This window comes from Manis javanica, chromosome 8 (genome assembly GCF_040802235.1).
Source record: "Manis javanica isolate MJ-LG chromosome 8, MJ_LKY, whole genome shotgun sequence".
Taxonomy (NCBI): Eukaryota; Metazoa; Chordata; class Mammalia; order Pholidota; family Manidae; genus Manis; species Manis javanica.
The window spans coordinates 33,762,148-33,777,732 of record NC_133163.1 but is presented as its reverse complement, the minus strand read 5'-3'; the positions used below and the strand labels follow the sequence as shown (position 1 = coordinate 33,777,732).

Here is a 15,585-nt window from a genome sequence, read left to right as displayed (position 1 = left end):
TGATAGAAACAGGAAATCAGAATCAGAACACTGAGCTCACTCTGGTGCCATCTTTAAAGAATAATATGAAGATGTACAATAGACTTATCCTACAAATAACCTCATGTGTAGTTTGCTAGTATTATTAAACCAATGAAGATCAGTGTGTACTATAGGAAAAAAGTGACCAGTGTTCTGCTTTCCTGTTAAGCTTACATGAACATCTCAACAAGATCACACCAGATTCTGATTAGAGAGAGTCATCTCCATTACAGAATTTTTTTTTAAGCCAGGTATTTTCTTTATCACAAGGTTCTCCTCAAATAGCTTGAACCTTGACATTTCAACCTCAAGGCTGTTTTATCTGGCAGATGTGTTGGTGATGGAGCCGTCTAAACTTCTGAGACCCTTACTATGCTATCACTTCCTCTTTAACAGTGTTTTCTTTTCCCCACTGCAAAACCAGGCTCGGCTTCCCTCGTGCTCATCTACCTATAGTGTATCTGAGGTATACTTTGCACGTGTTTTCTTACATAGTCAACATGCTCGCCCTCACCATTTTTCTTATTTTATTTTCCTTTTGCCGTAATTTCTTTTGCCTTGCACTTTGCACTTGGCTGAAGGGATGAGGGTACTAAAAGAGAAAGTTAGCTATTTTAGGGGGAAATTTCTATGTTTTTATACTGTACTGTTTACTAAGTAACTTTTTTTGGCAGTCACTGTTCATGTTGAAATGGTTAAAGCCCAAATAGCCAATTTGATTGTTACCACCACCTTAATTCCATGAAGATTCCTTGAACCACGTAGTTTATTAAACTCATATGGACTAAAGACAAAGATTACAGTGTGCAGACCTGTAATGAAGACTTACATTAAATTAGTGATGATCGTGTCCCATTAGCCGTAGACACAAGGAAGCACTCAAAATTGGTTATTATATGTGAAGTTAATATGATTGCCCTATTTTTATGTAAAATAAAAAAGTCATTCCCTTTTTAAAAACTGATTAGGCTACACAGGAAAATAGTTTCCTTCATACTTGTATTTTTACAAGTTTCTTATAATCTAGAAGAGTTTATCACTCATGAAATTCATGTTCTCTTAAAATATTTTATGTGAAATTTGACTTATGTTCTTTGTCTTTTTAGAGGTGTGATTTCTTATTCTTACCATAGCATAAATGGGTTTTCTGTTTTTGTAAACCAGATGAGTAAAAATATTATTAATAGAATTTGAATATCCTTTAAGTCTACTTTCCAAAACCTAGGACACTATTGAGTAGCTCACAGAAAAGAGTAAATGAAACTTAAAATATGACTAGTGAATAAAAGGACTTTAATAGTCTGTGAATTTTAAGATCTTAATTTTTTACTTTTCAGACATAACATATTTCTACACATATTTACTTTGTGCAGGCCAGCGTAGCTACCATGCAAAGGCCAGTATTGTCAGCTTAATTCTGTACAGAAATATTATTTTTGGAATGTCATACAGAAAAAAACAGAAAAATGGCACTACCTAAAATACGAAATAGTATATGTAGAACCACAGGCAGAGTAGCTTTTAACTTTAAACTTTAAATAAGAGCCTTGAAAGGAATAGCATGATTATATCCATCATAGTCTCACAAAGTTGAAGTTACTGAGTCAATAGAGTTACAGCGATACTTTATTTTTTCCTTTGCAAGTTGTTGCAGCTGTTACAGATTTTTTCCCCTTAAAACCGACTTTGTGGAAAATTAATTTCTTCTTGAAATAATATTTGTAGAAAAAAGAAAAATAATGAAAGTCAAATAAATTACTTGTGATATCAGCATAGACTTTTGAAGAGAAGGTTGATATCATCTCATCACCACATTTTCTATAGGTCTTTTCTTAATTCCCCAGGATTATGATTCCCAGTGTAAAAAATATATAACCCATTTCTTTCTGCCACTTCATCCAGGCAAGTCTACATTTCCCATGAGAGTGTGTAAGAAGTCTACCATTGGCATCATCTCCAATCACAGCCTACAGCATCCATCAGGGTATTACTTTCTCTGTGACAGCATGTGTGCAGGAGGGCTCTCAGGTTGGAATGTGGAACTGGCTTCTGGGGGGGACAGGACTGTGTATGCTGTGGCATTTGCTCCATAGAACTAGCTCTTAAATGAACTCTGGCTTCATCTGGGTTTGTTTCATTGTGACACATGAGCTTTTTTTATTTGTCATGAAGTATGTTCTCTTTTTGTCGTTTGTGGTAAGGTTTTTATATTCCACTCAGTGCCACATCTCTGGACTCTATAGGTGTGTTTATTTTTCATGTATGATGCTATAAAGATCAGTACCATGAAAAACTCCTTAAAGAATCTAATACTCATGATAATCCTCCAGGCAGAAATTGTTTCCATAATTGTTTTCTATTTCATCTTAAATTGATAAATGATTATTACATAAAATTTTAGACTATAAGTCTTAATAATTAACAAATTCAAGGGATGTCCTCATGTTTTGATTTTTCATATGAAAGCCTCTTAATGGTACCTTTGGTAGAGTGCATTATTTATTTTATAGCATCACTATGGAGATAGCTAAACCCTTCGCAGCTCAGCTTTTCTTTCACTCACATTTACATCATCTTCACTTATCTTCATTACTGAAGAAATAAATTCTCCACTAACTGATGTATCACATTGGCTTTACCAGTTTCATGTCACTATCTTCTGTGGCATTCATAAGACCAAAAATAATAATAATAAACCTTGTTCAAAATGAATCTATCAACAAGTAGGGACTCTGTGGCATCTTACTTCACTGATGGGCAGAGACTGCAATGGAGTATGGGGGGAACTCAACAATAAGGGTGAATGTAGTAACCACATTGTTTTTCTTGTGAAACTTCTGTAAGAGTGTATATTAATGTACCTTAATAAAAAAAATATATCACCAAAGAAAACACACCCACACAAAAAATGAATCTATCAATAAGTTGTACAAGAACAAGATTTCTAACCTTACCTGGCAAATATTACTCTGTGCAGTTGATGGACTTTTTGTAAAAAATACAGTTCTCTTAGTATGTGATAAACTCTGTGTTTTATACCTCATTTATCTTATTCCAATTAACCTTTACTACAATTTGGTTTGGAGAAGATATTGTCATCCTCATTGTACAGACAAGGAAACTGAGGCTCAAAGAGGTTATATAACTTGCCTAAAGTCATAAAGCTGCCAAGTGAGTAACAAGAAATTGTTTTCTTAAATACCATGCTTTCTGCTGTTCAGGAGTTATGAAAAGTCATCAGCTTACTGAATGCATGAATATCTTATATTCTCACAGTATATATCTAACTAGTTCAGCTTAGTTATGTAGTTTTGGGTTTTACCTCATAAAAGGATGTAGCTGTAACTATAAGATACAAAAATTTAATTCAAGGCAATATTAGAAAGATATAACTGTAATTTTTATTTTTTTCATATTTTGGCATCCAATAAATATTGAGCACCTATATGCCTTATATAAATATAATATGCTAGCTATTCCTTGATCTTTGAAATTGGCTTCACATTTAGAATGCATAAAATATCATGAATGTAGTGAGATCAGTGTCTCAGGTTGCACATTATTACTATTGTTCATCCCTTCAAGCCAAGTTAAAAAAAAAAAAAGGAAGAACTCACCTTCCAAATTTCTTTGTTCTAGCAGAATTTATGTTTTTTAAATCCTTTGAAAAAATATTTCAGAATTTAACTTTAAACTTTAAATAAGAGCCTTTAACATCTTAGATTTCCCAGTAGCAAGGTTGATTTAGAAAATTTGACATTCAGAAGCTAAACTGATTTTTCCTTTTGAGTGAACACTGAAACTTTTATCCCCATAAAGAAAATGTGGCATTTTTAAGTCATCACATTCAAAACAGTTGCCCTTTGAACTCTTTCAGGATGGTTCAAACATCAGTGTCCAGAAACCAGTTCTGTCTAAACAAACCTTTGCTGACTGACTTTTGTTACATCTGCAAATGGAAGTTTCAGTTGAACTGCAGGCAGTAGGTTTACATATTCAAGGAAGGACAGGAAGGAGGGAAGGGGCAAGACTGGGCTTTAAACATGGTAGCATTTCCTGTTTAAAAAGAAAAAATAGGGTCATTTTTTTAATCACCAACAAGACTGTAAACTGTTTAAACTGGAAAAAACTAATAAAATGCAGTGAAGATTCATAAAATGAGTATTCTATAGTGTGAGATAATCACCTATGATTTTCTACTTTATACACTTGGAAAATCTTTACTAATTGATTTATTATTTATTTCAGTTTATCGTTGTAATGTTCCACTCTTTGCTTTCACTCTTTGTATTACTTTCATACTTTTGTATTGGGCATTTGGGAATAATGTGAAGAAATCAGTCCCGTAATGTGAAGAAATACAGTCCTTCACACTGTAATGTGAAGAAAACAGGCTAAATGTTGGAAATATTGCTTGAAAACACTACAGCTGCTGCTACCAAGTTTTCTTGACTGTTATGTCACTTTTGAATTTTTAAAAATGGATTGCAGCTTATAAATTTTGGGGGCCAAAATAAGAAAAAAGTATAGACCTCTCTCTGACTAGTCACTCCAAATAAGTAACCAGCCGTAAAAATAATGAGAAAGCACATGACTTTCTCTTTGACAGGTTGATAAGTGTACCTAATCAAAACATTCTTGAAAAATAATTGAAAAGAATTGGTTGACAATTTTTGAAAAAAGATGATGAGAACTTATGTCTTCTTTGGCATACATGTTTAAATTTCCATAATAAAGATTTTTTAAGCCCACTGTTTTAGTTGATACTAGTGAATTTTTGCTTATCCTAATACTGCCTCATGTTCTCTAATCATTTTGAATACAAGAGATCAAAAATCAAAGTAAGGCATGAGAATTTAAATATATGTATTACATAACTCTTCTCCTTCATGAATAACAAGTTAAGGAACTTTTAAAACTAAGATATAAGTTGTATATTTCTTTGAGATAGAGGTATATTTAATTTGCTACTATCATGATGCTATGCTTTTCTTATGCTATAGAGAATCTACAAATGAAATAGATTAGAGAAATGGGTAGTTAAAGCCCAAATAAATATTGGTACATTACAGTTTGCACTAAAATGACATAGCTCACCTGCATTCATACTTATATTTCCAGCTGCTGTTTGAATGTCTTTTCATAATCTGAAACTCAGCATATCCAACTCTGCTGTCTAGATCTCTTCTATGATATTCTTAGAGTTTTTAGGTCATATTTTTCAAATTTCCCAATGATGCCAGGGTTCTTGTTTGCGGAGCCTAAGAATGAGCTTTACAAACAGTCAAGGTAGGAGAGCAAGGTACAGGCTTTTATTTAGAGATAAAGTGAGAGGACAGAGCTCCCGGCTCAGGCCAGGAGGGGACAAGAAAGTCCGTAGTGGTGCGTTGTCTAGGGGGTTTTATAGGCAGTTGAGGATTTTTCGAGAACATGAAAAAACTTAGGGGTGGGGACTTGTTAAGTGGTCTCTGAATATTAAAAATTAACATAAGGAATTTCCTGCCTTGATTTATCTCTGGGACACCGGTGCCTGGGTCTGGGAGCATATCAAAAGGCTGTTTGCCCAGCTCCCAAGGTGGTCCGAGGTATTGTCTACTTGCTAAAGAATCTTGCCTCTTGAACTTCCTGGGTGTTAAAATGCAATCTTATCTTCAAGATGGAATTCTTCCTGCCTTTAACCATGCCGTCTACAGTTGGGTCTGCATGCTATGTTAGTTGCTCAGTTTGCAAAATCACCTTGTCAGATCTGAAGGAGGAAAGACAGCACATAGGCCTGGGCCTTTTAGCATGCAAAAATGAATTTTACACATGGCTAAAATCATTAGCATAATAAAACGTGCTACTCTTCTTTATCTGGGGAACATTAACTGATCTCACTGAAGAATGATTCTAGAGCTCAATGTTTAACATAGAGTTTTAGCAGGGGGGTTTCCTTACAGGTAGTTACATTGCTCTGACTGCAAATACCTGCCCTGCCCCTTCCGGAGGCCCTCACCCTACTCTGACTACATCCATGGTCCCTGTCTCACCAACACAGAAATTTAGTTATTTCTTACTCTTCTTATTTTTATTTTTGACAGTGTGTCATTAAATTTTGCCAGTTTTTTCTTCCTTTGAATTATTTTATTTTAATTATTCAAATAGATAACAGTAGACTTTATAGCCAGATCTACTTTCAAATCCTGAGTTTAGTAAGACAAATGAATTTGGCATGTCATGTAGGAGGCACTTGAGAAGTATTTGGAAAATGGTGAGTGAGTGCTTATGCAAATAAATCAATCAACTTTTCTTAAGTTTATGAAGTTTCCACGTCTGGGTTTCAGGGAGACTTGATATATAATTTGTGTAAAATCTAACACAGTACATGGTGCATAGTAAGCATTAAATAAGCATGTTTCTTTTTCTTCTCTAACTTGGATGAATAAGCCTTTATCACCTCAGACTTGGATTACAACAGTAGGTAACTAATTGGATTCCCTTTGTATAGCCCTTATTTCCTCTTACGCCAGACCAATCTTCCTAAACTCTAATTTCCCTCAGTTCTCTGATGAAAAAAATCTGTAATAGTCTACCTCTGAGTTGTTGTATCAAGAATGAATGTTTCTGCCTCTTTTTCAAAGTCCTTCATGCTTTAGCCAGCCACCGTTTATCTAATTTCTAGTGACCAACAACTGCTTGTTTTCCCAGGAATTTCCTGATTTTAGCACTAAAATTACTATGTCCTGGAACTATCCCAGTTTCAATATTGAAAGTTCTACATCCTAGGAACTTGTTCAGTCCCTGGTAAACAAGAACAATTGGCCATTTACTCTTTATCATGTACCTACCACTCCAGTCAAGGTGACCCTTCTTGTCATATTATGTTCCTTCTTTCTTTTTGGCCGTTATTTGTGCTATTCTGTCCCCCTGAATGCCCTTCACTTCGTAACTCCAGTCCTTCTTCCTCTACCAACTCCTGTTCATCCTGATCATCCTCTTAAGGGAATTTTAGTTGTGCTTATAGACAGTATTATCCTGTATTACTTTTCCTCCTGCCTATTTGGTTGTTTTTCTACTGTTCCTTACATATTGGTAATCAGCTTGATTCACTCCCAGATTCTCTTCATTTCTCACTATATATCTGCACTGTTCAATATAATAGCCAGTAGCCACATGTGGCTTTTAAATTTAAATTTAATTTAATTTAAAATTTGGTTTCTCACTTACAACAGCCATATTTCAAGTGCTCAATAGTCACTTGTGGCTAATGGCTACCATATTAGAAGGAATGGGTATAGAACATTTCTTCATTGCAAAAAGTTCTATTACTGATATTCAATATGCTTCAGGGTTGATCTAATCAACCGTTATTACTATGATCATCACCATCCACCATCATTATTATTATTTCTGTGTATATAGCACTTACTTGGGTGAGGGATCGTTCTAAGTGTTTCATAAATATTACCATCACATCATTGTACACTAACCACCTTGGCATCAACTCCTATCTACAGCCCACAGAGTTATAAGCTTAACAGCCCCCAAATTTGTTCCTTCATCCACTATTTTAACATATGGCACTACTCAGCTACTCACTGCTCACCTGGAAGTTATCTTGTATTCCTTATGACCAATCAGAACCTAAGTCCTATAGACTCTGCCTCTTTGGTATTGCAAGAATCTATGCCTTTCTCACCAGAGCTACTTTCAAGGACTTAGTTGGATTTCTCATCTGGATTACTAGGTTAATCTCCTCTACCCTCATCATTGATTTGGTAAATATCTGTAAACCATCTTCACATTTCTTACCAGAATGAACTTGTTAATATGTTAATGTAATCATGCCATTCCTCTATTTAAAATCTTTAAAAGGCTCTCTCTCCATAACCCTTAGGTATTGGTCCCTACCTGCCTCATCACTACTCCTCTTACACTCCCTATCATGGTTAAAATAGCTTCAGCCTTACTTTTTGCCATTTCCAGAAAACCTTTCCTGGTAATCTCCCGCCAGCTCCCTACCTATCTGAGTTAGGTACATCTCTTACATATCCCCATAGCAGTTTGTACTACCTTCTATTATAGCACTTATCATTGACATGTTATAATTGTTAATGTTTACTTGTCTTTTCCTATTGTATTGTGAGCTCTTGGGGCCAGAGGCTACTTTTTTTTTTTTTTTAATCTGTAAATCACTGGCTAGATCTGTTTGAGGCAAACAGTAGGTATTCAGTAAGTGTTGAATAAATTATTGAATGATTGACATTTAATTGTGCCCTAATTGCTATATTTATAATAGTTTTCACTCTGTTATTAGATTATGAAACTTAGTTTGTTCAGAAAAGACAATGATTTATCTTCTTTTGGATTTTATTTCCTCCCGCATCTAGCACAAGGTAAATGTCCCTAGGATTTGCATACATTTCTCTAATTCCCTGACCCATATATTAATCAAGGTCAATGCTTCAAAAACATTTTAATTCTACACTGAATGGTTATTCCTGCAGCAAACTGGTACTCCTTTTTTTTTAATGAATAAATAACAGGTAGCTGGCCCAATTTTTCTTGAGTGCAGGCACAAACAGTATCTAACAGTTACTCCAATCTCTGTGACTCTAATTCCTTACTGACCTTGTATGTAATGGAAGGGAAGACAGTCTCAAGCTGTAGAATTGACTTTCTTGCCCTATGTTTGAAACCTAAAATTTACCAACTGTAGTGCAGATTTGTTCTCTGTGACCCAATCAGTCTCCTTGACATCCTGTGTTAAAAACACTGGGAACCTTGAAAAATCATACTCATAAATTCATATGCTAAATCATATGGGAATCAGAATTGGTATGCAAGCAAAAAAATACAGAAAGCTGACGTTTATTGATAAGCCAGTATTAAGTATTCCTTAGTTAGCTTTCATCAGAATTAAAGTTTGAATCTAGTGTTACGGATTGATAAATAAGTTGTATATAGGCTTCTGACTAAAGCTTCTTCATCTAGTAAGAAGAAACAAAAGGAGTATTGGCAGGCAATTTAACTCAAAAGAAAGATGTATAAATTTCCATTGACTTTTTTTTTATTGCTCTCTATACAATGTGAGGGAAATTGGCTTCACAGTGATTTTTACTCCTCTCTGGGCTGATGCCCATCATTCTTTTTCTTCATGTACCCCCCTGCACCACAGGCCAGCATTTTGTCTCCTTTTCTCTTTTCTTTCTTAATTAACCCAATTGTCTTTTCTACATGGGAGGTTGTGGTTGCTTGCACAACTTCCTTTAAATCACAGAGGTTTAATGAATACTAAGCAGCTCATGGTGACACCCTGCTGTGGTTCATACCCATAGGTTTACAGACAGGTTTGGTTTACCACTAATCCTAGTCTAAGTTTTAAAGATTCATATAAATATCTTCTTGGATACCAGCAATGTAAATTTTCCTTTGCTTGTTCACACAAACATTCGTTTGGGTACAATGAAATGTATAGCCTTGACTTCACAAATGAAATAACCAGTTTTCTCTGGTCATCTTTTTTTGCTCTTTCAAAAAACCTTCCTTTTACCAGGATTCCTCATCTAAACCACAGAACAAGAAGTGATTTCTGTGGCTGTTTTCTCAAGCTCCTATGAAGATGTAGCCATTCTAGTTTCATAAAAGAGAAATTAATTCATTACATGTAAGGAATATATAGTGCATTAGGGCTTAATTCTCTCCCCAGAGTCAAGAAAGATACAGTGATTCTTTCTTTGCTTTTAAGTAGTTCAGTAATTCTTAAAGCCATTTATTTAAAGCCATACTTAAAATTTCTCCTTTGCAAATTCTCCTTACTGCCTTTTTCTTTGTACACTGAAATCTCCAAGTAGTCTCATGCTTACCATGTAAATTTAAGATCTGAGAGTGTGAAGCATGTTTTTAATTAGAGAGGTTTTTTAAATAAACTATTTCTCTGAAAGAATCAAGAACTTTAACCAGCTTCTCACCAAATTCTAAGGATGTTTATGCTTTTGTCAGTTACTAATATTTATTGGTTTTCTCACACTATTAAAGTAAGCCTATTCATTAATTGAAGATCAAGTCAGCACAGTGCTTCAAAGTTTGAGTTTGGGCTAGATTTGAACCTTAGTCCTGGCCCTGCCTCTCACTAGCTTTGGAATATTTGGCAAGTTAACGTGTTCCACTTCATATTCCTATAACATGAGAATGCTACCACCTTTTTAGGGTACCTAATGATTAGATCACTGGACACTGTTTAGTGCTATGCCTGATATAAATAAGTACTCAATAAGTAATAACTGTTATTATTGTCAGTATTGATTGTTTACTATTTACATTCTGTGTTCTTAGTGTCTTCTAAACAAGGTAAGGTCTTTAAGCCAGCTGAGCAAAGTAAAACAAATATATGACTGAATTAGAAGAGGTGGTTTCTACTGCCTGGTCTGTTCATAAGAAAGCTAGTTCATCATGAATGTAGCAAACAGGATTTTTAATCCTGTTAAAAAATTAATGGTACAATTTTAAAGGAATTTGATCTTGATTATCCCATGTGCATTTTGCTTTCTAAATGAAAGTTCAGCCAGAATGTTAAATGCAGATTAAAAATATGCTTTGAGCTTGAAAGTCTGTAATGGATTTTAATATCTTGAGTAAATGTAAAAATTGAAATTGATAGAACTGTGTTATTTTACTTGGTTGTTTATACTTTCAATTTTGCTAACACTACCAATAGGTCATGATTAGTCATCAGTTATCTTTTGAGCACCTACACTACAGGGTAGACACTGCCATATTAGATATGTGGAGAATATAGCAAAAATTAAATACAGGTCCTCATTTAAGGTTTTTACAAAATGGAATATTGTCTATTTTTTAAAAAATCATATTGTATCTATTCACGCTCTGGTTTTTGAAAATATTATACAGGAATTGTTTTTGGCTCTGAAAATTAAAGCTACTCAATGTTAGCATCAAAAACATCTGTAAGAAAAACCACCATACTTGTGTCCTGTGTGCACAAAATAGTCATGGGAGATTTATTTTAAAATTTACCAAATTATTGTTAAGTCCCCAAAAAAGAACTTGCTTAGGCAAGATTTTCTTAGACTAGATTGGAGTTCTTGGGGCCTTACTGTATAACCTTAAAAATGCCATAATATTTCCTTAGGCCATATTTTTCTCTGCACAGAGATGGTACCAGTTATTCTAAGTTGGTGGTAAGGCTTGTTTAATAATTGCCAAGTACAGACCTCTTTGGAAAGAATAATGGCCAAGCATGACATTACTCTCTATTAATAATACTTACAGGAGGAGAATGTAAATTTTCACGTTTCAGGTGCTCTTCTCTGCTTTGCTAAATTATTTAGTACATTTGAGTGGTATAGAAGAACCCTGACTGAGAGAGAACCCCAGTAAACATAGGTCAGAATTAATAGCATACACAAAGGAGATATAGCTTATGTAAAGGTATTTGATTTTTTTTGATCCACTCAGTTGAATTTATTTTTAATCCTATGTATTCCATTTTGATCACACTAATAGTCTTTCTCATGTATTTTTAGCCACTTAATTGTGTTATCTAATAAATGCTTCCTACCCTATTTTACAATTGTGGCTATTATTCTCTAAAGTACATTACTCTATAATATTTACAGTGTTAATAATCCTTTGTGTACTATTCCTATTATTCCAAAGAGTTTCTTAATAGTATCATTTTATCTTCTCACAACATCTTTCTGACAGAATTTTCATTTTATTCTAATTTTTAACAAGAATTACAGAATTAAAAATTACAGAGAATTAAGTGTTTTTCAAAAAGATGTACCCTCTCATAAATAGGCTAAGCTAGAAATAAAAATAGAGAATGTATGGTAAAGTCCTTTCAATTGGCTTTAAAAACTTCAACTTAGGTAATTCCATGTATATAATGTCGGAATATTTCATAGGTATGCTTATTTTACATTACTGACTTCTAAATATTTTGGGAATCCAGACTCGTTTAGTTTTTCATTGAGGTATTTTATATCCAAGAGTAAGTATCAATGCATTGGATGATAAATTAAAATCACATACAGCCTTTGAAATATATATGCCTGCATCATTTGTGAATCTTTTTTATAAAGTGCTTTTGACTAAATTTCCATGTGACTTGTAACTTCAGAAAGTGAGGAATTATGAAACATAGTAAGGTTTATGGTATGAAACTGGATGTGTATTATGCATAAGAAAGCTAATTTTGCATATATCTCTTGGAATTGAAAGTGGAGAAGAAGTAGGTATGTTGGCACTCATGTTTTGCATTTTAAGGAAATCATAAAAAGAGAGAAGGGAAGGGAAAAAGAAGGAAGAAAGGAAGGGATGGAGAAGAGAAATAAACTCAGCTTTTCATTCCCTTTTCTGCTACAGTATTTAAAGAATAAGTCAGTTATTCTGACTTTACCATATTAAATATTTGCAGAACATAAGCAGCAACTTACACAACAAGGGTGAATTCAAAAATACCTTAAGGATATTTCTGGATTAATGTTCCACGATACCCTGAATGGAATTCAGATTCATATAAAGCATACTTTTTTATTATAATAGCAATCTTCCTTATCCTGCTGCTAAGTCTGCCTCAGTATCAGAAAACAAGGATCTATTTTTTAAATTCTGTCCATGCCGTTCTGCACTCAGTATTGCATAGTATAACAAAAATTAACTTGGTGCTTTTTTTTCCTTTGACAACTTGCTGCCATCTTAGCACACAGCAGTTAAACCTAATTCTCTCTGGGCTGCCATGTCTAACTGTTCTTATTGAGAAGCGTGGCATGAACTGACGCATGGCTCTTTAAGAAGGCTGCTGTGTAAATGTGCAGAGAGAAAAATTCCTGTAGCAATCTAGCCCTTTGAATTGAGTACGGAAGCTGCAGTAATTATTGATGAACTTTTCTGTACAGTGCTTGACAGAGAAGGAAATTCCCCCAGGAATGAGAGTGAGAACTGAGGTAAAAAAAAAATGGTCTTTTGCAATCAGATGCTGCTAAACTACTTCTCAGTTGTTGAGTTAGACATCCTTTCAAAGAATGCATGTAAGTGAGAGAGTAAGAAAGAGAAAAAAGGATGCCACCGAGACCAGAAAGAAGTTGTATGAGAATATGTTGAGTCAGTCTGTAATCTCAATTATTTGGCTTATAGTCTAAAATATTTTTAAGTCAAATTAAGATTAATTTTATTGTCTTATCATTAGATTTCACAGCCTAATCACCCAACTTTAAATATTTCAAAAATGACTTAATTCCTTCATATCCATGACAGTTTCAGACTTTTTAAACAATCCTTATCATTACCTTCAATATTTTTAATGTTTAGTAGGAGCTTTGGTTTAGTGATCACATAATCTGTACCCTTCACCTTGTTTTATGTATGATTTTTTACTAGAAATAAATAAGACTACACACTATTTTTCCCAGTTGAAAAAAAAACTTCCTTTTTTCCTTCCACATTATAGTTTCATCTTGAAACAATGGAAAGCAAGTGAATGATCCTGAATTGGGCATTCAATTTTTATATTCTTAATTTTATATTCTTGATTTTTCTGGGCATGAATTATTAAATTTTGCTTAGTTTATATCAGGATGCTCCCAAAGAAAATTAATGTAAGTGCTATAATCAAACCATACAACTCAGTTACTCCGAAGTTCAGTATATAAACTAATGAAGTTGAAACAAAAAATACTCCTTGACCAGAAGCTCAGAATCGTCTAAATGGTCTCCTTTAGCTCATTTCCTTTTATACATAGCAAGTTCTTCTATAATCTCTCCAATTCATCTGTTTTAGAGCAGTGTGCACAGTTAAAGAGTTAAATGCATCTGCTACCATGTAGCAAGGGTCTCTGTAGCCATTCTCACAGGTCAGTGACAATAACATTTCTAAAGTGTCCGTGGGCATAAGTACCACTCTTTCAGTACATCTCTGTGACTATCCTTGAAATTAACTAACAGCATAACAGCTGTTTCAAGGCTTTCACATGAAATTTCCTATCAACAGTTATCTATTTGGGCTTGGCTTTACTTAGTCATTTATCCTAGTAAATGTAGTCATACTATGTCATTGCTTAAAGTTTTTGAAGTCGCTTTGGCTCCCTTTTAAACATTCCATCCACAATGGGAAATTTTGCTACTGGTCTTAAGATTAGTCATGATATGATTCAAAATACCTATCTGTTCTCTTATACACATATACCTTCTTAAATGTTATTAGCTATGCCTTTTGACTATGGCCTATTGATTTGAAAAGATAATTTCAGATCAGGGATGATATTGGTGTTTTTAAGATCTGCCTTGTGTTTTGAAGGTTAAAGTAAGAAGTATGAAGAGAATAATTATAAGGAATCCCCAAACCCATTATTTATTACCTCACTTACATTCACCCACTTTCTTCTGTAGTTCTCTGTACTCTACTCTTTTCTGTGCTTCTTTTCCCTTTCCTTGTGTGTGTGTGTGTGTGTGTGTGTGTGTGTGTGTGTGTGAATAGAAACTACCTGTCTTCTTTATCTCTAGCTGTTTCTTGTTTTCATTTTCCTTTTCAATGAATAATAACCCAACCCATCTCAGCCAGTGAGACAAAGTATGAACCTTAGTAATTGTTGTTAAATGAATATGTGTATCTCAATTTGCTATAAAGAAACAAAATGGGATAAGCATTGCTGCTTTACACACATGCTTAGTATTTAAATATAGTGACCCAGCCATAATTTACTGTGCCTAAATTATAGACTGACTAGCTCACAGGAATATGGGAGAGATAATCTGGATGAATTTAGCATAAGTGAATTAGATATGATATTTCTACCTGTAAAATCTCTAAGTCATACATTGACCCTGTGAAAAGACTATTTATAGAAAGAATGTATGTGCATTTTGCAGCGTGGCAAGCTAAAACATAGTGAGTCCAGGGTTACAGATTTTTTTGTAAAGCCAGTTAGCTTCACAGCTGTTCTATGATGACAGACTGTCAGTAATCCTGAATATCTTATTGAAGGTACATACAGAGGGGAAGGACTGAGGAAGGATATGTTTATGGTTCAGAAGAAATCTATCAACAGTTGAGTGAAACTGATTTTAACAAATAAAATGGTCAGTTTATATTGTACTAAAATGTTTGAAGTTTAGAATTTTAAAAAGAATCAAATATCTATTATTTTCAACAACAGTTTCTATTTTTCATTTTCAATAACTTTTGTGTTGTTTTCAGTGAAGAATATAGATAAGCAAAGAGATAAAAATATCACCCTTGAACTCCCCCATGTTAATTGCTATTAACATTTAGCAAAAAGAAATAAAAAGGATGGTGAACTATAGGAGAGAAGAAAGTAGAGAGTTCTATAGAGAATGTAGGGTAAATAAAGAATAGAGAACCATTTATAGAAGGAAGAATTATTGAAAAGTTCCCTATGTGCAAAAATTTTAAGAACAGCTAGTATATAAGATTTAAGAGTCAGAAAGCACTGGATGAGTCTCTGCAGAGTTTGACTTGATTGTATTCCTCATATGACAACTGAGCAACTCAAAGCACAACAAGGCCACCTAAAAGCAACCCTGAGAAGGGTGGAGGGAGTA

At 34.0% G+C, this 15,585-nt stretch overlaps 1 protein-coding gene across 15 annotated transcripts in view; it reads left to right on the top strand.

The window, feature by feature from the left end:
- Positions 1–15,585, top strand: part of GPHN (gephyrin) — a 710,040-nt gene that overhangs the window by 517,826 nt on the left and 176,629 nt on the right. For 4 of the 15 annotated variants that reach the window (XM_037005423.2, XM_037005304.2, XM_073242241.1 and 1 more), the window contains one exon: positions 446–487. The exons of the other annotated variants lie outside the window; for them this stretch is intronic. In XM_037005423.2, the coding sequence (XP_036861318.1) occupies positions 446–487 (42 nt within the window). The remainder of the gene's footprint in view (positions 1–445; positions 488–15,585) is intronic. 15 annotated transcript variants of the gene reach the window in all.